Source organism: Macaca thibetana, chromosome 3 (assembly GCF_024542745.1).
Source record: "Macaca thibetana thibetana isolate TM-01 chromosome 3, ASM2454274v1, whole genome shotgun sequence".
NCBI classification, from domain to species: domain Eukaryota; kingdom Metazoa; phylum Chordata; class Mammalia; order Primates; family Cercopithecidae; genus Macaca; species Macaca thibetana.
This window is the reverse complement of record NC_065580.1, coordinates 109,233,128-109,257,877: the sequence shown is the minus strand read 5'-3', so window position 1 is coordinate 109,257,877 and position 24,750 is coordinate 109,233,128. Positions and strand designations below refer to the sequence as shown.

The following is a 24,750-nucleotide window of genomic DNA, read 5'->3' as shown; positions in this document are numbered from 1 at the left end:
ATTCAGTGACAGTGAGGCTGAGTACTCCTCAAACTTTAAAGTATATGCATATGACTGAGGGATATTATTAAAATCTAGATTGTGGTTAAACAAGTCTTTCAAAGGGCCCCAAATTCTTCATTTTTAACAAGCTCCTAGGTAGTCTTTGGACTACACTTAGAGTAGTTGGAGAGTACAAGACCACCTAGATAAGAGAGTCTCAAACTCTCACTTCACATGAGAAAATGGGGTTTGGAGTTCACATGTGAATTTCATCCTGTCCACTGGCCCATCATGAACCTGCTAGTTCATAGTAGGTTTCTTCCTCTAATCCAGCTTTCCATACCTGTGTCTCTTCCCTTTTCCAGTCTCTCCAAAAGGAAACAGGCTGATAATATTTTATTGTAATCAACAGAGTATACTGAATGCGGAACAAGCTTGGGGAATTGAGAGTTTCTATGGTTAAATGAGCAGAGAAAAATCTGTAAACTTTGGCTATATCTTTAATAAGACCCATAACACCCTTTTTGAGAAAGAGAAAGAGAATAAACATTCTCATTCCGGAAAAGTAGAAAGGCCAGGAAGGCCCAGAGTGAATGGCCTTCAGCTTTGCTTGCTTGGGCGGCTTGACTTCTCAGTGAAATAAAATGGAACCATAAAACAAAAATGCCCTTGTGGGTAAGACAGTGGCAATAATCCTCTGTTTTCCTTCTTCATCCCAATCTCATCTGTTCACCATAGAAGAGGAGATTGCCAAGTTGGAGAGGCTGTAGTCCTGTCACTCATAATGGGAAAGAGAAAATTGGAGTTTGTGAGGAAAATCAGAAAAGTAGAAGATCTCATTTTATCTCTCTTTCCCATGGATACTGGACTGAGAGCTTCCACAGTCTCTTTGGTCTGTATTAAAGTCTTTCTGGGATCTGGAGGTCACCATGAGCAATGTTTGACCCTGGTCTGCTTTGCAAGATATTTCAGAAACTCTTGGGTTAGGTTTATACTTTTCCTAGGTTTATACTTAGGACATTGGGTGATTGCTTATGGATTTCTTTTTTCTTTTTCTTTTTTTTTTTTTTTTTTCCAGATAGGGTCTCACTTCATTGCCCAGGCTGGAGTGGCACCATCAAGGCTCACTGCAGCCTTAACCCCCACCTCAGCCTCCTGAGTAGCTGGGACTACAGGCACACACCATTATGCCCGACTAACTTTTGGTATTTTTTGCAGAGACAGGGTTTTGCCATGTTGTCCAGGATGGTCTCAAACTCTTGAGCTCATGAAATCTGACTGCCTTGACCTCCCAAAGTGCTGGGATTACAGGTGAAAGCCACTACACCTGGCTGCTTATAGACATTTAAATGCCCCAGGGTGGTCTATCCTGTTGGCTGAGTGATTAGCCCACTGGAAGAAGAACCCCAGCAAGGCTTGGAGGAAGAAGATGGAGGTAAGGCTGTTTAGGCCCTGGGGAGAAGACAGGTGTCTCAGAGATGATGTCACCTTGGCTTCTGGGCCATTGAGGAATCATGGGTTGAGCAAGCTACAGACAGAGTACTGAGTCCATGACTTCCTACTGGGTCAGACTCAATGAGGCACAGGGAGTCAAAAATGTACTGAGGCAACCACCACATGCTGCCATTTGCGATGCCCTCTACTGGTCACTAGCTACTCCAGTGAATGGAAATTTTTAAATGTCTGTCTTTGGATAAGGTGCTGCAGATTCCTGAGGATTAAGAAGAAGAATTCATAATGTTCAGAAACATGGAGAGAGGATCACTCATTCTGAAGGCTGGAATACAGTGGTTGTGCAGATTTGGACCAAAGACAACTTCATATTGTGTCTCCACTTGAACATTTACCTATTGAATATCCTCAACAAAAGTTTAACATTTAATTTATTAAACAATAGAGATTCTTTTTTAAAATCAATGTTCATATGACAGACAGGAGAAGACAACTTAAAGTAGCAAGCAAAAATAATAATATTATTTGTTGGTGTATAAATTTTCTCTGGCTCCCCACTGCAAAGTCTGCTTTATATTCACTGAATGTACTTAAAAAAGAGAGAGAGAAAAAAAGGATAAGAACACTTTTAGAGTAAGCAGCATTTGGCAATCACAGAGACTTTGGCATCAGACAGGGCTGAATTCTGTTACTAGTTCTGCTTCTTAATAGCTGCATGACCTCTGAGCTACGGTATTCTCCCCTATAAATGGTGATGATGGTAGGAATTGCTGTGAGGATTAAATGAGATAATTTATGCAAAGCTATAAACCCAGGGCGTGATATAGTTAAGTCCTTAATAAACACTAGAATAACTACAGAAACAAGAACAACAATAAAATAAGCTATAGTATTAGCAATGGTTATGTTCAGATTCTTCAAAGCAGAACTCCATTGAGTTTGGAGAATTGGCAGCAGAAATGAGCCCCAAGAGGTCCGTCCCCTAGAAGAGATTTCCAGGCTCAGATGAAGCTAAAACTACATTTCCCAGAAGGCCCCGGGCCCAGGGTCTGGTTTCCTCTCATTTCCGGGTGTGTCATGTGATTCTCCGGTCGCGCCATGGCGGAAGCAGAGGAGCAGGTAAAGGGTGCAGTTGGTAGTTGAGGGCACAGGGATATGGAGACTAGGGTGGGCTGTTTGGGGAGGGTGGAGTGGAGTGGGTGGAGGTGCGGAGCTGCTGGAAGAGGGCAACGCAGGTCCGCGGCAGGGCGGGATGGGACGGTGAAAGCTGCTTTCGGAGAGCAGAGAGGATGCCAGCCCCGGGAGGGCACCTGGGGAAAGCGCACCGACACACCCCCGCCTTCGGGAGGCGGCCTTTCCTCGGGCCCCATCCCTGTGCCCTTTGCCCAGTGAAATTTTGGCATGAAGGCAGGCCAGGCTACCCCAGGGACTGACTGCCTGTGGGAGGCGGAAGAGAGGCCAGGTGACTGAAATTTACGTTGCTTTCCACTTGAAGTAGGACAGGAAGAACTAGGAGAGAGTAGACGATGAGTTTTGTTTTGTATCGGATTTAGGTACAGAACTGGAGCACTGTTGCGGTGCAGCAGGGATTAAGTGCATCGGTTCTGGAGCAAAAATGCTTGGGGTCCAAGTGCTGGTTCCTTTTCTTACTCAATGTGTTACTTTGAGCTACTGATTTAACTTTCTAGTGTAAGATGGGGATAATAATAGGACCGTCCTCAGAGTGTGGTTTAAGATGGAGAGCGTTTATACACAGTTAGAGTGCTTAGAACTATTGGGCTCAGTAAAAGTTAAATGGGATTATTTGTGGCTGGCAGTATCCAGTCAACAACTGGCAATGTGGCACTGGAGTTTAGCGTAGAAATTAGTGATGGGAATACGGATTATTTTCATATAGCGGTAGTGGTAATCCCACATATTATGAAATGACGAAGTAAAATAAAAAAGACAAAAAAGTGAAGCAGACCAAAAGAGAGGCTAGAACTTGGGGGAGATAACCTGAGTTTCCTTTTCCAGTGTTATTTCAGTTGGATACTGTTTTTCCTCACAAGTTAACAGGGCTGTTAGCAGTGATTGTCTCTAAACAGTGACTTGATGGGCTGTTTAGTGTCGTAAGACATTTACCTAGTTCAATAATTTTTACTATTTTCAACATACTTCATTTGTTTTTACTTCATAGTGAAAATTTGCTCTGTATATGTTTTACATATGCCAATAATTGAGACATTTCACTAGGATGAAATTTGGTTTGGCTGGTCCTTGTGATAACAAGATAACAAAATCTCTTATCTAACACTAGAACCTCACATTTCCATTCTGGCAATTAAAAGGAAAACGCTCCATAAGAACGTATCATTTCATGACTGCCATTGCTCGTTTGAATAAGGGCGAGATTGTTTTTCACATTGTGCATCTATTTCATGTTGAAATGTTTGTTTCATGGTTTGATTTAAAAGCAAAAAACTGAGTTTCATATGTTCTTAGATATAGTATAATAAAAATGGAGAGAGTTGCTCTTAGAAAAACCAGTGTTTTTTCTTCCCTTGAAAAAAACCTGTGAAATATTTACCACTGTTTAGTGCCGAAGAAGAATTTGACAAAGTTGTTGGATGTAAAAATGACGCATACAAAGTTAGGGATATAATAATGTTTCACATTTGTACATTATTTTCTAGTTTTAAGACCCTTCCATATTGCATTTGGTCTTCTAAAAGAATTCTGTGAGGTAAATGTTTATTCTTTTTTTTTTTTTTTTTTTTTTTTTTTTGAGACGGAGTCTCGCTCTGTCGCCCAGGCTGGAGTGCAGTGGCGCTATCTCGGCTCACTGCAAGCTCCGCCTCCCGGGTTTACGCCATTCTCCTGCCTCAGCCTCCCGAGTAGCTGGGACTACAGGCGCCCGCCACCTCGCCCGGCTAATTTTTTTGTATTTTTAGTAGAGACGGGGTTTCATTGTGTTAGCCAGGATGGTCTCGATCTCCTGACCTCGTGATCCGCCCGTCTCGGCCTCCCAAAGTGCTGGGATTACAGGCTTGAGCCACCGCGCCCGGCCGTAAATGTTTATTCTTATACATGGGTGAAACACCTTTGATGTTCCAGACTTTCTAGTGGCTTCTAATCTTATTCAGAGGAAAAGCCACAGCCATTACAGTAGCCTGGTTGCCCCACAGGACCTTGACCCAGCTGCCTCTAGCCACCTTTTCTTGACCTCGTTTTTCCAACTACCCTTCTGTGATTCTGCATCGATTGTACTGGCTTTCTTATTCTTCAAAAAGCCAGGCAGGTCCTACCTCAGGGACTTTGCTCATGCTGTTTCTTTTTGAGGAACGCTGACGTTTACAGGCTTAATTCCTCATTTCCTTCATGTCTTTGTCCAAGTGTTCTTTTCCATTGCGACCTTCCCTCACCGTGCTTTGAAACATTCCTGCATTATTTTTCTCTATAATGTGCATCACCGTTTGACATACTGTATTTTAAAATTTGTTGTTTTTTTTTCCCCTGTATATTGCTGTGTACCTCTCACCACAGAGCTTGGAACATCATGACAAGGATTTATTCACTGTTGTATGTCCAATACCTAGAATATTGCTTGGTACTTAATAAAATGTGTTAAATGATTGACTTTTACTGATAAGCAAATTGAAATTCAGGCAACTTGAGTAACGTGCTCAGGCTTATATCTATAATATAAATCTCCAGTCCTCTGTCTCCAAAGCTCATGACTTTTCATTAGAATATCCTACCTTTTAAAAATATATGTAGGAACCTCAATCTAAATTGTTATTTTTTAGTTTATAAAGTAGCATTAGCCCTTTTCATTTTAATGATTTTCCCTCAAGCCATCATTCCACCTTTGATACTTTAACAGCCTAATATATAGTTGGAATGGGCATTCTCCTCTCCAATGGTGTGAATATCTTTCTTAAAAAGACCAGTGGTGGGCCAGGCACAATGGCCCATCCCTGTAATCCCAGCGCTCTGGGAGGCCGAAGTGGGGCGATTGTTTGAGCCCAGGAGTTCAAGACAAGCCTGGGCAACATAGCAAAATCTTGTCTCTACAAAAATTACAAAAATTAGCGAGGCATGGTGGTGTGTGCCTGTAGTCCCAGCTACTTGGGAGGCTGAGGTGGGAGGATTGCTTGAGTCAAGGAAGTTGAGGTAGCAGTGAGCCATGATTGTGTCACTGCACTCCAGCCTGGGCAACAGAGCAAGACCCTGTTTCAAAACAAAACAAAACAAAAAATCTCCCCCAGCAGTCTATTGTAAATGGCCGAAAGAAACAAACATTTACAAATTGTTAAGTTCTTTTTTTTTAAAGAAAGCTAGTAATTTTACCTAATCTTATCTTTTATAGATTAAAAATGGTTAAGCTTTTCTCTGTTTTTTGTTTTTTGTTTTTTGTTTTTTTGCATTTGACAGTAGGAAGCCATTGAAATCTGATGGCGGTAGTAGGGCTTTATTATATCATTTTTTAAAAAGCTAAAAGTGTATAAAAATGGAGAAAATTGGGCTGGGCTGGGTGCGGTTGCTGTGGCTCAGGCCTGTAATCCCAGCGCTTTGGGAAGCCAAGGTGGGTGGATCACCTGAGGTCAGGAGTTCGAGACCAGACTGGCCAACATGGTGAAACCCTGTTGCTACTAAAAATACAAAAAAATTAGCCAGGCAGTGGTGGTGGGCGCCTATAATCACAGCTACTCGGCAGGCTGAGGCAGGAGAATCACTTAGAGAACCCAGTAGGCAGAGGTTGCAGTGAGCCGAGATTGTGCCATTGCACTTCATTCAGCCTGGGTGACAAGAGGGAGACTCCATCTCAAAAAGAAAAAAAAAAAAAGGAGAAAATAAACTGTTCTATTGAACTTTTTAGAAAACTTGACATAATTTTTTTTCTTGGTATCATGTATCATGAATGCCAGTGATCTCCAGAATTAGCAACACAAAACTAAACGTCTCCACATTATCTTTCCTGAGTGGTGGTGTTTCTCTCATGATTGCTCCCCTCCCTGTTCATTTTCAGAAGAACCAAAATAGTGACATCTGCACTGAGTTATTGTAATATAAAACAGCTCAGAGGATCTAAAACTAAAAACACTTTTTAGATATGAATGAACATTTTTTTATAAGTCTTTGGGAAATCCTTGCTTTTGCCTAATATGGTAAAGGTAGTTGTCAAAAGTAACTACATATATATTTTATAGTTTACAGAAAAAACGAATACCCTGCATTCTGCCTGGAAATCTTCTAACCAGCAGTTTTACTTAGCTCCAAAACGATTTATAGTTGACCTTCATAATCACAGATGCCCAACAGTATTTGTCCATATCTTTCTTATGAATAACATTCTGCTTGAAGTCTGGTTGTTTGTGTATTTGTCTTATCTCTCCTAGAGATTGCTGAGTCTTCAAGAATAAGAACAAGAACTTACTCATGTCTGTATCTTCCACAGGGCTAGTGCTTTCTAGGTACTAAGTGTTTACTAAAGTGTTTAAATGAATTTATTAAGGGGAAAATAGCATTTCAAATTGTCAAATTGTAAATTAGTAGGATTTGCATGAAATTATTTTATCTTACTTGAACCTTTTGTAAGTTATTAATTCAGATGTAATGTGGATTACATCTCTCCTATAATGTGGATTACATTCTATACTTTCTTTACTCTTGCCTGCTCCCCAGGTATCCTTTGATCTTTCCTACTCAACCAGCCTGGACCCTGCCTGGTCCATTAAAGTATTTCCACGATTAGACCATCTATTTCTTAACCACGTAGGAAAGTTTCTACTTTGAATTCTCCTTCTGCATTTTAGAAATTAGGGGATTTCTGTCCTTATTGTAGATTACTTATGGATTATTAGATGTCACATTTGTCCTGTATATCCCTGTGTGATTATGTTACAATAAAAATCAAATCAATACAATTTTGCGTGCCTCAATTTTCTTGCCTGTAAACTGGGAATTTTACTCTCTCAAACTTTGGTGAGTATGAAGTATGTCAAAACTTTTGTGAGTATAAACTATGTAAAACTGGATAGGCTGAAATGGTCGTATAAATAAGACAGAGGTTAATCATCGAAACCTGGACTTGGCTTACGTACGCCCAATTCTTTTTCTTACAGTTTGGCTAAGATAGATATTTTAAAGGCAGCGTTACTACTAACTAAAGGAAAAATAAAACCCAAACAAGAAGTTTTAAAAGTATAGAATCAGACAGATTTTTAGAGGGCGCACTCTCCCATCATGTAACTAAAATGCAGTCACAAATTAGTTTTGCTTTACTTGTGGATTGCTTTATTAGTTTTTCCACTTATTTTCACCTGAGTTGGTCGGCTAGAGGCCAGTTCACTAGTTGATTATTAGTAGCCTCCCCCACACCCACATTAACACCTTGGAGAGAGGACACTCATCAGATCAGGGGCTTCTGTGTCTCATGCTACTTCCCATTCATGGCTGTGCAGTCCCCTGTTGCCTCTGTATCTTCTTGATGCCTGGGCCTCCTCATGGTTTTTTTTGTTTTTGTTGTTGTTAAAAACCACTTGTGATTCCAGGCTCTTATTTTAAACCTACTGAATCAGAATCTGTGAAGATGGAGTGTATTAGTGGGTATTAGCTAACTCCCCAAACTGAGTTTTGATGATTCTGATGCAAAGCCAGATTTGGGACTGGATCATCGGGTCGCCAGGTTTGTCCTTTTTTCCACGCTGGGGCAGACATCAAGGTTTTTCTTCATTTGCAGAATAACATGAGTGCAGTAGCTGAGCCCAGTGGGTGGAGTGGGCTTGGTAACCTGAGTCCTCATCTTTCCTACTCCACCAGTGTAGTCCCTGAGTATCTAAAACTGGCCACAACTCCTTTGAGGTTTTTGAAATTGAAGCTCTGTGACAACAGAGATATCACGTACGTACCACACAAAATATTTCCTCCTTCCTCTGCCTGTATCAGACAGTGCCTATATCAGAACTCCCTTTCTTATTATGATCAGCTAGGGCACACAGTTTGTTGGAAAGAGAGAGAAGGTGGCAGTACCTCAGTGAGTGTTCACATGTACCTCCAGGCATAGATGGAGATAGATGATTTCTTGGAGCCTGGTCTCTGCTCGTTTTTTTCCTGCAACACAGAGCCAGGTGAGCCCTCCTGCAAAGTTTGGAGTGGCCTTCCTCAGGCCCCAGCCTACCATTTCTCCCCCAAATTCTGTTTTTCTTTCCCGACAGTACGTGGGCACTTACAATTCTGAGGACTTCACAACCCAGGCAAGTCCTGGATCCTCTCTCTCCTGGGCTGACAGTCTTCCTTTTCACCACTCCTGACCTCTGAGGCCAGCTGGGCCAAGCCTTCTCCCAGGCCACTGTCATAGGGTTCTGTGCTGATGGGAGGATTAGGGGTGGGGGTTGGTTAAAAGCCTATTAGAGAAGTCTTCTAGGAGCTTAAGTAATTATTGGAATTGCTGCATCCTTGTTTGAGGCTACTTTCCTGCAGTTCCCTTTCTGTAGCTGTCCTACAGTTCATAAGCTAATAATTCAGATGTGAATCTGGAGAAAATATGCTTGTTATTGCTCATAAGGGAAAGGCAATATATGGAGGAGGAAGAAGATTGTTCTAGATTGGCAGCTTATCTCATCATCATCACCAGCAACATGTTTTTCCAGTAGGATATTGGGAGACAAAGAGGGCAAAGCCTTTGGGTTTATCCACAGCATATATGTAATGAGAACTAGTAGGACAAGGCATTTAATATTAGGTGCTAACTGAGGGGCATGGGAAGAAATGTAAAAACCAAGATGTTGAAGAGAGAGTGAAGGTCCTCAGGCTGAGTGCCTGGCAACCCCTCCCTGGGGTATCCCCGAGAGGTCCACTGAGCCTGTAGAGCATTCCATCAGGATGAGTGCAGGATGGGGCCAGGGGCCTTCTAAATGGAGAGAATGACATGAGGAAAGTAAAGAGCAAGCAGCACAAACTCAGGCAGGCAGGTGGTGGTGCACATGAGCAGGAGTGCCTTGGTGTTGGAAACTGGGAGTGGTGGGGGTGGTGAAGTGCATTCTGTCCTGGGTGTATGTTATGTGGAACTGTGGATCCTATGTAGACATACAGTCAGAAGTACGGGTTTTTATATGGAAGCTTTTTTAAAAACACCATCCAGGCCAAACAAAACACCTGCAGGCCATATCCAGACCCTAGGCCACTGATTTGCCACTTGTGGCATAGAGATACAAGCAGTGTCTCGGTGAGGGGTCCCCCAGTGTGGCTGGAGGGTCTCAGGTTTGTGGAGAAAGTGGGGAGTGAGGCTAAGGGTCTGTTGGGGGCCAGACTGAGAAGGACTTTGACTGCTGGGGAATCTGAAAGCTATTCTTCAGGCTGGGGCACTACTGAGGGTTGTTTGAGGAGGGCAGTGGCCATTTGGTCTGTGCTTTGGGAAGATAATCCTGTTGGCAGGTGATGAGTATATTAGGCCACATGTCAAGGCACAGAAATCATTAGGTAAAGCTGTTTGGGTAGGTGATTGGGCTTAAGGGATTGGTTGGCAAAAGAAAGGTAAAGTGAAATGTTTCTGAGTTTAGCTGTCAATCTGTTACCCAGAATTGGCCCAGCTAGACATTTGTATCACTGGGTATCTTCCAGCCTATCACTTTTGCTTTGATCAGAACAGCACTTTTTTTTTTTAAATTGTAGTAAAATATTCATAGCATAAAATTACCATTTTAACCATTAAAAAAGTTGAAAACATTTTTTTGTAGAGACAGGATCTTTCTATGTTGCCCACGCTGGTCTCAGATTCCCTGGCCTTAAGCAGCCCTCTTGCCTCAGCCTCCCCAAGTGCTGGGATTACAGGCGTGAGCCACCCCCGCCTTAATCATTTTTAAGTGTATGATTCAGTGACATTAAATATACTCACATTGTTGTGCAACCATCACCACTGCTGTCGTTTTGATGTTTGTCCACCTAAAATCTCATGTCCCCCCAAGTATTAGAGGTGGGCGGTGTTTGAGCCATGGGGGCAGATCTCTCATGATGTTTTGGTCCTATCATTGAGACAGTTAGTTCTCTCTATGAGTTCCCACGAGAGATGGTTGTTAAAAAGAGCCTGGCACCTCCCCATTGCCCTCTTTTGCTTCCTGTCTTGCCATGTGATCTCTGCATATGCCAGCTACCCTTCAACCTACTGCCATGAGTAGAAGCAGCCTGAGGCCCTCATCAGAAGCAGATGCTGGTGCCATGCTTCTGGTACAGACTGCAGAACCATGAGCCAAATAACACTCTTTTCTTTATAAATTAACCAGCCTTAATTAGGTGTTCCTTTAGAGCAACGCAAATGTGCTAAGACAGCTACTCTGCCTCTCTAGAACTTTTAGTCCTCACAAACTGAAACTCTGTACCCATTTAACAATAACTCCCCGCCACATCCTCCCTCTGCCTTTGGTAACCTCTGTTTTATTTCTGTGTTATATAAGTGGAATCGTGCAATATTTGTCATTTTGTGTTTTGCTTATTTCACTTTGAAAACAGCATAATTTTATAACATATCTTCAGGATTTGAAGTTAGATTCTTTAAATGAGAGTATGAAGCTTAAAAAAAGTTTGAAAACCACTGACTCATTCTCAAATTGTTACCATTCTCGAAGTTCAGCCTTCTTGGATTTCTTACTGAGGGCATTTACTTTATGTCTTCTTGTTTGCCTTTCTGTCTCTAGCACGTTAATTAGAGGGCTTGATGAATGAACAAAGCTAAAAAATAACAGACCAGCCTAATTCTTGACATCACTCATGCATTGCTTTGGTAGGATTGTGGAAACAAGTTTTTTTTAAGGTCACCTGTCTGTGTGAGATGTTCGCAGTGGTGCTGAGGGCAAGTCTCAGAGTTTCCTAGGGTAAATGTTCTCCATCAATTCTGTAGCCAAAGAAGCTACTCTCAGGGCCCAGTTTTCCCTGAAGATTCGGATCTCAGATCTTCATGCCTCAAGGTGTCAAATTCTGGCACTGCATGCTTTCTGGTGTGGAGAAAGAGTGTAATTTGATTTTGAGTTTTTGGATTGAAATTGCTGGTTGGAGACTTGTGTTTTTTCTTTTTTAATTTATATAAATTTAAGGGGCACAGGTACAATTTTGTTACATATATTGCATAGTGGTGAACTCTGGGATTTTAGTGTCACTATCACCTGAATAATGTATATTGTATCCATTAAATAATTTTCTTATCATCTACCCTTCCCAGTCTCCATGGTCGGCCATTCCCTACTCTTTGTCCAAGTGTACACATTATTTAGCTTCTACTTATAAGTAAGAACATGAGTATTTGACTGTTTCTGAGTTGTTTCACTTAAGATTTTTTGTTGTATTGTTTTAATTGAGACAGGGTCTCACTCTGTTGCTCAGGCCGGAATCCAGTAATGCGATCACAGCTCACTGCAGCCTTGACCTGCTGGGTTCAAGTGAGTCTTCCGGGTCAAGTGGTCCTCCCAAGTAGCTGGGACTACAGGTGTACGCCACCACACCTAGCTAATATTCTTTTTATTTTTTCTAGAGATGAGGTTTCACCATGTTGGCCAATCTGGTCTCAAACTCCTTACCTCAGGTGATCCACCCACCTCGGCCTCCCAAAATGCTGGGATTACAGGCGTGAGCCACCGTGCCTAGCCCAAATGTTTTTGTTTTAATGAAGAACATAAATGGGGTATTCACCCATTTACCTCATGTGCATACTTGAGTGGATTCTATATGAGGAAAAAAAAATTTCCTTAGGTTTAATGTAATTTTTCTGAAAAGAGTACTCAAATGTCTTTTTAGAATTGTACGTACAGGAGATAGGAATCTAAGTGTACTTTATTGGCATAGTTATCAAAGCCTTGTATTGCTGATGCTAATAACATAATATTCAGCAACTCACAGAGATGGAAAGGATGTTAGAAGTCATTAAACTTAACCTCTAAGCCTCACTCTTCCGACCCCAGTGGTGTTAGGAAAGTTTATAATGTTGCGGGTGGTGAATGGAACATAATGAGTAGTTTATAATAGATGTTCAGTAAAGAAGTCAGAATACTGACTGTTAATGTTAAAGTGGACTATGTCCACAAGAGAAGGATCAGTAGAGTAAGGGGACTAAAACCAGAAACTGTGATGGTGAGTGCAGAGGAGAAACATTTTAGAAGGTGGAACATGATACATGTCATTAACTCTCTGGACAGCTATCATGTAGTGGAATAATTGGTTTTTTTATGTAGTGCTAAGAACAAAAATGTTACTGTGGATTATTGTAGCTTCAAATGAATACGAACTTTATGAGACTTGGATTGACATTAAGCTAAACAGGCTGCATTGAGATATAGAGGAGATTCTAATATTCATTGTGGTTAATGATACAAGTATAATAAAATTCTTAATTACAAGGAACATATCCCCATTTTACGCATGGCCTTTGAGGGCAAGGACTGTGTTGTCCTCCAGGCTGTACTTTGGAGGGTGCCTGCCACCTGTCAGGCTCTTGCTGATTTTTAATGAATGAAATTAAAATTATTTTAAACACCAGATTTACATTTATCCTGCTATCCAACTTGTATTGAGTAATATATGCATCTGATCTTCCTTAAAATGTTCTTTTTTTCCTTGAAAATATATTAGTTATATCTAAAATGTCCTTGGCCCATTTTTTCTTGTTCTTTGTTTATCTCATGGATTGTTGTAAAGTGCTTACATTCAGTGTCAGCATATTAGTTGTAACCTTTTATTGCTATTGATATCTATAAGTACGTTAAGTAAATCTTCATTTTGCTGACCTCTTTGAGGATGCATGGTATCAGCAGATTCTCTCTTTCACTGGACAGGTGAGAGATTAGCAGGATCAAGTCAATTTTTCCCTTTTTGCTTTGTTTCCTTCAGAGCAGCAAGATTCATTGTCTAGCAAGAGGGAAACTGTGTTAAATGGCGGAATTTGTCTTAGTGGTAATGGTTTAAAGAGTGCATGTAAATTATACAGCTAGTTTACACAGGGTCTGATAGGTACCACTGCAGGAGATTCTTTTTAAAAAGCTGTTTTAGCAAGACAATCATTTTAACTCAACCAGATTAATAGCATGATAATTAATAACACAAGAGCTTTTCAGTATAAAAATTGGCTTGTAGATAACATGAGATGGCAGTTTCCTCTTGCCTTCTGAGATTAGTGAGGCTGCTTTGCCAGATGGGTTTCCATTATTAACAAGGGAGAGAGTCTTCCAGGGCCTTAGATGACAAGTTCCTGGGGTAATTTGTTTACCTGTTAACTCTTTGAGGGAGAGCAGCAGGATCTGCCTGCCAGGGTGTGGAGAAGTTGTAGGAGACACGTGAAAGTCAGAGCATGTGGTCCTCTAAAGAACAGTTTTAGATTCTCTTCCAAAAAGGGCAGATGGGTGGTGATAGGAACACAAGGATTCTTTCCCCTTGCAAATGATTGTTATTCTTTTATCATCTCTTCTGACCATTTTCTTTTTCTGTGCTTTGTAGGAAACTGGGTCCCTTGAAGAATCTACAGATGAGTCTGAGGTAAGGTGGTGACTCAGGAGCCCTCGGATTTGTAGCTCACCACGTTGTTCTCTTGAGTTGCGCTGCTTTGCTAAATGCAACATTCGCAGGGGCTGAGGGTGTAAAGCAGGGCCGTAGGTAACTGAGCCGTGGGGAAGAGCTTTTAATATGCCAGTTATCTTAAAAAAGATTAAATGGATTAGCTTAAAAATTAAACAAGAAAAGGAACAAAAAGTTTTCATCTGGAACAATATTTTAACTTGAAACATGTTGGCAGTGGGAAAATTGATACAAAGTTTTAGAAATTTATCTCAACACTTTAACATCCCCCTTGCCTGCTTTTTAAAAATAGCCACTGTAGGTTTTATGATGTTTATTCTTTCTTTGTTCTTTTAATGAATGTGACATGTTTATTGGTATAATTTTTGAATCATTGAAATTGGAGTTTGCTTCTTAAAAAGGGAACTACCTTAAAAGTTGTTAGGGTGTTGTGATAAAAATAGTTTCTTAAGGAGAATAATATATAAGGAAGGACTTAAAAAAAATTATTTTCAAGTCTGCATAAGAAATGTTTAAGTGTAAGTTTTTTTTTCTGTTTCTTCTTTTTTGAGACAGAGTTTTACTCTTGTTGCCTAGGCTAGAATGCAATGGTGCAGTCTCAGCTCACTTCAACCTCCGTCTCCTGGGTTCAAGTGATTCTTTGGCCTCAGCATCCCAAGTAGCTGGGATTACAGGTGCCCGCCACCATGCCCAGATAGTTTTTGTGTTTTTAGTAGAGACAGGGTTTCACCATGTTGGCCAGGCTGGTCTCCAACCCTTGACCTCAGGTGATCTCCCTACCTCAGCATCCCAAAGTGCTGGGATTATAGACATGAGCCACTGTGCCTGGCCCAAGCATAATGTAATTGGCTTATCAGTTTTCTAGATGGACTCAGAAGAAGTACATTTTTCCTTTTAATATTTTGTTTCACTCAGAGAAATGAAAATGTACCTGTGATAACCTGGAAATACACACTGACATGACTCTAGCCATGATAATCTGTTACATTTGGGTTGATATTGCATAAGCTTATGTGATTTTTGTTGCTTTTCCAAGGAAAAGTTGGGCTTGTGCATGTTTCTGTAGAGAACAGCTTATATATCAGGGATGTCCAATCTTTTGGCTTCCCTGGGTCACATTGGAAGAAGAAGAATTGTCTTGGGCCAGACATAAAATATACTAACAATAGTTGATGAACTAAAAAAAATTGCAACAAAAAATCAAACAATGTTTCAAGAAAGTTTATGAATTTGTGTTGGGTCACATTTAAAGCCATCCTAGGCCACTTGTGGCCTGTGGGCCATGGGCTATATATTATGTCATTGCGTAGTCATGGTTTCTAACATTTTCATTGATAAGGACTTCCATTACTGTGGGGCTCCTGGTAAGGCATTTCTGAGTTTGCTTATAGATAGGGTATATTTGTTAATTTCTCATAGAGTATTGAAAAGCATTTTAGGTTACCTTATTTTAGAAATCTCTGGTTAACTAAGATTCCAGTGTTCTTAGAATCATTGGTACGGAATCATACAGTGTTGGAACTCTGTCCAGGAATTTCATATGACAGGTGAGGAGGGTGTTGGCAGCCACCTAAATCTAAATCTTTCTACACATGCTCCAAATACTAAACAGCTCAACAAGGAGAGCAAATAAAAGCACACACAATCTAGGCCTTCCAGTATGATTAGCAAATGGGGAGTAACACAAACTTCAGTGCAAGTGGAGAAATAAACATCCAAAGCCAGCAGAATCGGCTCTGGAGTTGACACTGGAGCTGACAGTCAGATGGAGACTGGGTAGAAATGAAGAGAGTACAGCTGAGACCCAGCCAAGGCAGAATGCACATAAAAATCATGCTTAGTGAGAAGGGGGCCCCATTCTTAGTGGGGAAATATGAGAACAGATGTGAGACTTGGTAGATTTGGAGAATTTAAAGAAAGGAACTTGAAAGTATATGGGACTTTAGGTGACAGAGTTGGATGGTGTTGCTTTTGGGAGAGTTGGGGGCGGCATCCCTTAGAGGCTTGGCAGTGAAAGAAAAGGACAAAGCAGAGGAAATTAAGGGTGCCCAGAGACAAAGAACATCATCAGATCAGGAGACTTACTACTCACCACGAAAGGATGCCACTTAGAAAAGAAAATGCAGAAACCTGGTAAACCACACAGATGCCTCACCCCTTCTTCCCTAGTAGCATCTAGTACTGCTATCCAGGAAAATCCAAGTCATTTAAAAATGAATTGAAATGACAGGTAACATCCATAAAAAGCTGCTATAGGAAGAAAATAGAATCAGAAAGCAGAAAACAATAACATAACACTCCATCGTGAGTAGAATATCTATCAACAAGCATTTGCAGATACAATAAACTACCTTAACATGTTTTTTGTTTTGTTTTGTTTGTTTTGTTTTCTTTTTTGAGACAAGTCTCACTTTGTCACCCAGGCTGGGGTGCAGTGGCACGATCTCAGCTCACCGCAACCTCGACCTCCCAGGTTCAAGCAATTCTCATGCTTCAGGCTCCTGAGTAGCTGTGATTACAGGTGTGTACCAACATGCCTGGCTCACTTTTGTATCTTTAATAGAGACAGGGTTTTGCCATGTTGGCCAAGCTGGTGTCAAACTCCTGGCCTCAAGTGATCTACCTGCCTCGGCCTCCCAAAGTGTTGGGATTATAGGCGTGAGCCACCGTGCCTGCCCACAGTAAAGTACCTTAAATCAGATATTTAAAAACTATATTAGAAATGGACAAAGAAACTAGGAAGTTAGGGAATGAGAGTTGGCCAAACTGAGGAGAGAAATGGAAGGAAAAGGTAGTTATTTTAAGGTTGAGGAAAGTGAGACCCAAATGTGGCCTGATTGTCTAATGTCCTACAGCTGATGAGTGGGAGAAAGGGATTCCAACTCTGGGCTCTTTCCATTGTCTTGCTGTCTAGCCTCCAGTGCCTGCTGCTTTGGATAGTGCTAAAGGACTGGAGGTGGACCCTCATTTGTCACTTGGCCATACCTTGTGGTTTTTGTGTGACCTGGGCATAGCGCTTACCTCCTGTATTCTTCGGTTTCCTCGTGTGAAAAATGGGGCTTGTTGCTTGCCTTGTAGGGTTGCTGTGAAGATTACATATGATTAATATTCATAAAGCATCTTGTATAGAGCCTAGGACATGGGAAGCACTTCCTAAATATTAATGACCTTCAGTTTATATTTTAGATATTGTCATGGTGGCTCATTTTCCAACTTGGTGCTTCAACCTGAGGGCTTAGAGAGATTCCTCCCCCACTTCTCCCCGCCTGACCTCCGCACCCCCGCCGCCACTAGCTCTATGAAAGCAGTTACTCTTCTAGATACTACTGATTCTACTGAGTTTATGGACCAGCAAAGTAGTCAGAATGTTGACAGACCAGGTTTAGGCCTTGTAAGTGTAGTAAACCTGTTTGCAGTTGAGCCTTTGAAGACTTTGGAGTTTTTTTACTCAGTTTAAATCACTTTCCAGTTCCAGGAGCAATATTTTGAGACACCGCTCAGTCTGCCAGAGAATCCTCCTTCATCCATTTCTTTGTTCTCTATTATCTCTTCTCATTATGTTTTGTAACTGTTAAACTTTTTTTGAAGGACAGGCATTTTCCTTATATAGTTCTACCTTTTCCTTATTCAAGTGCTAGGATAATTTCCATTTCCATAAAGAATAATGTGTAGTGTTTTCAACCATGTAACAGTTTATATATCATTTTATGAAATGCTGCATTTCATGTAAACTGTGCTTTTATAGTATATCAGGAAGACTTTTAAGTTTATCTGAAGGTCTTATTTTGATATATGTTTGGGAAAAGAATATTGTCTACCTAAGATATGTTTTTCTTTACTCTTGAAAACTGCAACCAAATGAAATGAAATTGTTGAGTTAGTATTATTAATGTAAAGGAAAGTGGTGTATATGCCAATATATAATACTTTAAAAATTTTAATATATTTTGCAATTAAAGTAGAAATGCAAAATCATATTACAACCAAGATAGTTAATATGTCATTTAATAGGCTACATAGTTAAGGGTCCTGCATTTACGGTAATAATTGGTTGTTGCAAAATTCTGTAGACTAACTAAACTGGTCCTTCCAGCTAGGAGTTTTTGAAAAACATGCAGTGTACTGTTTATTTCACCTTGATATTATGAGCCAGATTATTTCTTAGATGGTGTTTTATTTTGAAGAGCATAACAAAGAAGTACATTATCTTCAAAAGGATTTCACTCCTATTGTGAAGCACTAAGATCTTTTCAATACTTACGGATGATTGCTCTTGTGTAAATGGTAGCATAGTGAGGTGGGAGCACAGGGGAGTGAGTGAGTGGTCAGGAATGGCTTCAGTTGGAATCTTCAAGAGTGAGTATGCCTGGAACCTTGGGAGGTGAGTCTGGGCAGCGAAGCTGGGTGTCTTTGGGAAGGAGGGAATGTATGTGCAGAGACTGAGTCGTGGAAGAGTACGTATGTATGCATGTTCAGCCAACCATGAGGCACTCAGTGTGGCTGTAGTGTAGGAGGAGGGTGGGAACAATGAGGCTGGCGAAGGAAATTGGTGTGGTTGTGAAGCCCCTAATGTATCAAACCAGGAAGTGTGGACTTGATTCTGTGGCCATCAGGGAGCCACCCCAAAGCTTGATTGTTGAGGGTAGGGAAGGGTTATTGAGGGTATTGTTGGTGACAGATGAACTGGAAGGAGAGACGATAGCAGGAAGACCATTCATGAGGTTCTCATGGAAGTCCCCATAAGAGATAGGAGGAATGTAGGGGCCTGGGCAAGGCAGTAGCAGAAGACAAAGAGGAACTGACTCCAAGAAGATGCTTCTTGAGTCCAGTCAATAGGAAATATAGGGTAATGTGGAAGAGATGAGCTAGATGGGGAGTCAGGAAGATTCCAGTGTCTACTTCAGCCTTGTTACAGGAAAGTGAGTCCAGTGTAAACAGTGAGAGGAAAAAGATGTTCTAATCCTGAATTCTGACCCTAAAGATTGATTTCTTTTTGTTTAGATTATTCTTTTCTTTAAAGTGGTACATTGCAATCCATTGGTGACCTCTTTTATATGGTTTTCTTCAGGCTGAAACAAATAATATGCTTTTGTATTAAATATGTTTTCAAAGAAAAGCAAATAATCAAATTAATTTCTGGGATTTTATTTTATTTTTTAAGTCCTACAAGTTACTGCTTGTTAGAGGCAGGTCTGAGCCCCCTTTGGAGCAAAGGTGTAATGGAACAAGTATTGTGTGAGAAGTCTACTCTGATGATGATTATTATTACAAAAATGAACAGTTATTTAGTATGGAAAACAGTGCTGGGCACTTTGGTATGCTCTTTAGGTATCTTAATCTGCCCTGTGACTTGGCCACCATGATCGCTTCTGGTTTACAGATAAAGACACATACTTCAAGTTTTCGGAAACTTGCAAGGCTACCCAGTTGGTAAATGGATTTGGATCCCGTAGTTTGATTCCAGGGCTCCAGCCGCTAGTTATACTGCCTTTAACTTCCTTGTGACTTTCTGATTTTAGGCCAAACTCTTCTTCTGTGTACCTTTATAGAATTTGACAGGATTAAAAAAAAATCTTTGGAATTTTCCCTATGTATAAAAATGAAATTTTTGGGTAATATTACAGATTTTGATTTGTTCAACTTGTAGGAAAATATACCAATTTCAGAATTGCTTTCTATTCTAGAGAATAGAGAATAGTTGATTTATATATAATATTAATTGTTTAATAAAGTTCCTGTTTTACTACAAAATATATAATGCTGTTTATTTACAAAACAATTATAAAAATATTTATAAAATAATGTTAACTATAAGTGAGACCTCCTTAAAAGTACTCATTTCTATATTTAGAAATTTAGCTATAAGAGCATTCATTTCTTTGTATAATACAAAAATTTGGAAACAGGTTAAATATCCAGAAATAAGAAATTGATTAATAAAGGTTTATTCATATAATCCATATAATGGATTGTTATTCTGCCACTAACTTGATTAATGGCATTAATATTTAAGTAAAGAAAATATTCCTATGTCCTTTTTCATGCTATCTTTATAATTTAAAAAGCTTTTTATAAAAATGCCATTAAGAACAGGAGTTGACAGGCGTTTTCTGTAGAGTTCTAGGTAGTAAATATTTAAAAGCTTTGCAGACAGAGGCAATATGGCACATATTATGTAGGTATGTAACTGTAGAAGTGTAAACATCATGCTTCGTTTATGGGCTGTACAAAAACGATGCTTGACTGGAATTGATCTGCAGGCTGTAGTTTGCTGATTCCCGATTTAGGATGTGTACTGGTTTCTCTCCATCCCACAAAATCCATATATAAGCAAAGGAAAAAAGCATACAAGACCATATTATCAGTGGGACATGTGCTTTTTATTTTATTTACTATCATTATCTAAATTTTCATTTTCTAAATTTTCTATAATAAATATGCATCACTTATATACTTAGCAAAATAACTTTTTTTTTTTTTTTAGCAAAACATATTCATCTTTATACATATTATAGGTGTCTTCTGTATTGATGTTTGGGTTGCAGAGCTCTGGAACCCAGAATGAAATGGTATGTCTTTCCTTCCCCGTCTCAAACTCTCTAACAAGGGAGTTAGGAGAAAGATTTGGTTTATTTCTTAGCCAATTTTATTGTGTTCAAGATTTTCTGTTAATATAAAGCCAAATTTGTTTGTTGTTTTACTACCCTTTTTTTCCTTGAGATATTAACCACGATTATGCCACTGCACTCCAGACTGGACAGCAGAGCAAGACCCTATCTCTAAAAGAAAAAAAAAGGAGGAAAAACGCAAAGATATTCTGAATACCCTTCACTCACTTTCCAAAGGGTAACATCTTACATAAATCTAGTATAATATCACACCAGGAAGTTGATACTGATACAAGGCACAGACCTTATTTGGATTTCACCCGTATTACATGCACTCATTTGTGTGTGCATGAGTTTGTGTGTACTTAGTTCTGTGCAGTTTTGTCATGGTAAGATTCATGTAGCCACCACTCCACTGCTGTGAAAATACAGGACAGTTTCATCACAAGGTTCCCTGTGCTCTCTTTTTGTCATCACAGCCACTCCTTGCCGCATGTCCAACTCCTGGCAACTAGTAATCTGTTCTCCATCTGTATAATTTTGTCATGTTATACATACTATATGCATCGAACCATATAGAGTGTAACCTTTGGAAATTGGCTTTTTTTGGTGCTCTGCTAGTCTTTTAACTAGTTGTAGGTAGACCACTCACATTTAAAGTATTGATATGTTAAGGCGTAAGTCTGCCATTTTTTGGTTTTCTGTCTGTATCCTCCGTTTTTCATTTCTCTTGTTTCTCTTTCCTTTCTTTCCTGTGCATTACTTGAGCATGTTTTAGGATTCCATCTTAATTTATAATATTTTTTAGTTACTTTGTATAATTTTCCTAGTGGTTACTCTAGGTATTGAAATATATGTACATAACTTATCACAGTCTACTGGTGTCCACAACATTTTGCCACTTCCAGTGAAGTGTGGAAACCTTACTTCCATTTAGTCCCTTTACCCTCCTTGCTTTTTAAGTGCAATTGTTTAAATATTTACTTTACGTACTTTGAGCGCCACATCAGTTGGTATTGTATTTTTTGGCTCCAACTATCAAATGTCGTTTAAGAAACTCATGAAAAGAATAATCTATTATATTTACCCCTATTTTCACTCATCTCTGTGTTCTCTTCTCCTTTTTGAAGTTCTAAGCCCTTTTTTCTGTTATCGTCTATCTCCTATCTTCTCTTCCTTTCTGTATAGAAAACTCCCATTAGCTACTCTTTAAGGATAGGCTTGCAAGTGACAAATTCTTAGTAATTTGAAATTTTTTAATATGAGAGTACCCTTTATCTTCTCTTCAGTTTTGAGGTGGTTTTTGTTTTTGTTTTGTTTTGTTTTTTAACCAGATACAGCATTTGTGGTTGGCAATTCTTTTCTTTAAGGACATAAGGTATGTTGTGCCACTTCCCTCTGGCTTCTGTCATTTCAAGTGAGAAATCCATTTTCATTTGAATTGGTGCTTCCCATAAGTAATGTGCTGTTTCCCTAGCTGTTTTCAAGATTTTTTTTTTTAACTTTAGTGTTTACAAGTTTAATTATAAGGTCTTTGGGCATAAGTTTCTTTTATTTTTCTTATTTGGGGTTTGCTCAGCTTCTGAGATCTGTATGTTTATGCCCTTCACTAAATTGTGAAAATTTTCAACCATTTTTTTCTCCAAATACTTTTTCAGTCCTATTCACTCTCCCTGTGGAACTGTGATAACATGAATGTTGGCCCTTTTGTTATTTTTTTCACAGGCCCCTGATAAATTCTTTTTTTTTAAATTATACTTTAAGTTCTGGGTTACATGTGCAGAACATGCAGTTTTGCTACATAGATATACAAGAGCCATGGTGGTTTGCTGCACCCATCAACCTGTCACCTACATTAGGTATTTCTCCTAATGTTATCCCTCCCCTAGTCCCCCACCCCGCACAGGCCCCAGTGTGTGATGTTCCCCTCCCTGTGTCCATGTTTCTCATTGTTCAACTCCCGCTTATGAGTGAGAACATGAGTGTTTGGTTTTCTGATCTTGTGATAGCTTGCTGGGAATGATGGTTTCCTGCTTCATCCATGTCCCTGCAGAGGACATGAACTCATCCTTTTTTAAGGCTGCATTGTATTCCATGGTGTATATGTGCCACATTTTCTTAATCCAGTCTATCATTGATGGACATTTGGGTTGGTTCCAAGTTTTTGCTATTGTGAATAGTGCCACAATAAACATATGTGTGCATTTGTCTTTATAGTAGAATGATTTATAATCCTTTGGGTATATGCCCAGTAATGGGATTGCTGGGTCAAATGATATTTCTAGTTCTAGATTCTTGAGGAATTGCCACACTGTCTTCCACAATGGTTGAACTAATTTACTCTCCCACCAACAGTGTAAAAGTGTTCCTATTTCTCCATATCCTCTCCAGCATCTATTGTTTCTTGACTTTTTAATGATTGCCCTTCTAACTGGCGTGAGCTGGTGTCTCATTGTGATTTTGATTTGCATTTCTCTAATGACCAGTGATGATGAGCATTTTTTCGTATGTCTATTGGCTGCATAAATGTCTTCTTTTGAGAAGCGTCTGTTCATATCCTTTGCCCATTTTTTTGATGAGGTTGTTTGCTTTTTTCTTGTTAATTTAAGTTCTTTGTAGATTCTGGATATTAACCCTTTGTCAGATGGATAGATTGCAAAACTTTTCTCCCATTCTATAGGTTGCCTATTCACTCTGATGATAGTTTCTTTTGCTGTGCAGAAGCTCTTTAGTTTAATTAGATCCCGTTTGTCAAGTTTGGCTTTTGTTGCCATTGCTTTTGATGTTTTAGACATAAAGTCTTTGCCCATGCCTGTATCCTGAATGGTATTGCCCAGGTTTTCTTTTAGGATCTTTGTGGTCCTAGGTCTTATGTTTAAGTCTTTGATCCATCTTGAGTTAATTTTTATATAAGGTGTAAGGAAGGGGTCCAAGTTTCAGTTTTCTGCATATGGCTAGCCAGTTTTCCCAACACTATTTATTAATTAGGGAATATTTTCCCCATTGCTTGTTTTTGGCAGGTTTGTCAAATATCAGATGGTGGTAGATGTGTGGTATTATTTCTAAGGCTTCCATTCTGTTCCATTGGTCTATATATCTGTTTTGGTATCAGTACCATGCTGTTTCGGTTACTGTAGCCTCGTAGTAAAGTTTGAAGTCAGGCAGCGTAATGCCTCCAGCTTTGTTCTTCTTGCCTAGGATTGTCTTGGCTATGCAGGCTCTTTTTTGGTTCCATATGAAGTTTAAATTAGTTTTTTCCAATTCTGCGAAGAAAGTCAGTGGTAGCTTGATGGGGATAGCATTGAATCTATAAATTACTTTGGGCAGTAAGGCCATTTTCACGATATTGATTCCTCCTATCCATGAGCATGGAATGTTTTTCTATTTGTTTGTGTCCTCTCTTATTTCCTTAAGCAGTTGTTTGTGGTTCTCCTTGAAGAGGTCCTTCATATCCCTTGTAAGTTGTATTCCTAGGTATTTTACTCTTAGTAGCAATTGTGAATGGGAATTCACTCATGATTTGGCTGTTTGTCTGTTCTTGGTGTATAGGAATGGTTGTGATTTTTGCATATTGATTTTGTATACTGAGACTTTCCTGAAGTTGCCTATGAGCTTAAGGAGATTTTGGGCTGAGACAATGGGATTTTCTAAATATACAGTCATGTCATCTGCAAACAGAGACAGTTTGGCTTCGTCTCTTCCTATTTGAATACCCTTTATTTCCTTCTCTTGCCTGATTGCCCTAGCCAGAACTTTCAATACTATTTTGAATAGAAGTGGTGAGAGAGGGCATCCTTGTCTTGTGCCGGTTTTCAAAGGGAATGCTTCCAGTTTTTGCCCATTCAGTATGATATTGGCTGTGAGTTTGTCATAAATAGCTCTTATTATGTTGAGATATGTTCCATTGATACCTAACTTATTGAGAGTTTTTAGCATGAAAGGCTGTTGAATTTTGTAGAAAGCCTTGTCTGCATCCATTGAGATAATCATGTGGTTTTTGTCGTTGGTTCTGTTTATGTGATGGATTACGTTGTTGATTTGCATACGTTGAACCAGCCTTGCATCCCAGGGATGAAGCCAGCTTTATCTTGGTGGATAAGCTTTTTGATGTACTACTAGATTCGGTTGGCCAGTATTTTATTGAGAGTTTTTGCATCGATGTTCATCAGGG

At 39.7% G+C, this 24,750-nt stretch overlaps 2 protein-coding genes across 3 annotated transcripts in view; one reads left to right on the top strand and one right to left on the bottom strand.

Moving 5' to 3' along the window:
* The window catches only part of YAE1 (YAE1 maturation factor of ABCE1), a 967,894-nt gene that overhangs the window by 668,457 nt on the left and 274,687 nt on the right, over nt 1–24,750 (bottom strand). The gene's annotated exons all lie outside the window — the stretch shown is intronic.
* VPS41 (VPS41 subunit of HOPS complex) overlaps nt 1–24,750 on the top strand; it is a 229,229-nt gene that overhangs the window by 36,945 nt on the left and 167,534 nt on the right. The window contains exons 2-3 of one of the 2 annotated variants that reach the window (XM_050783300.1): nt 2,516–2,553; nt 13,894–13,932. In XM_050783300.1, the coding sequence (XP_050639257.1) occupies nt 2,533–2,553; nt 13,894–13,932 (60 nt within the window). In that variant the 5' untranslated portion in view covers nt 2,516–2,532. Of the gene's footprint in view, nt 1–2,510; nt 2,554–13,893; nt 13,933–24,750 lie in introns of those variants that run through there. The other variant, XM_050783299.1, reaches the window with a different exon arrangement.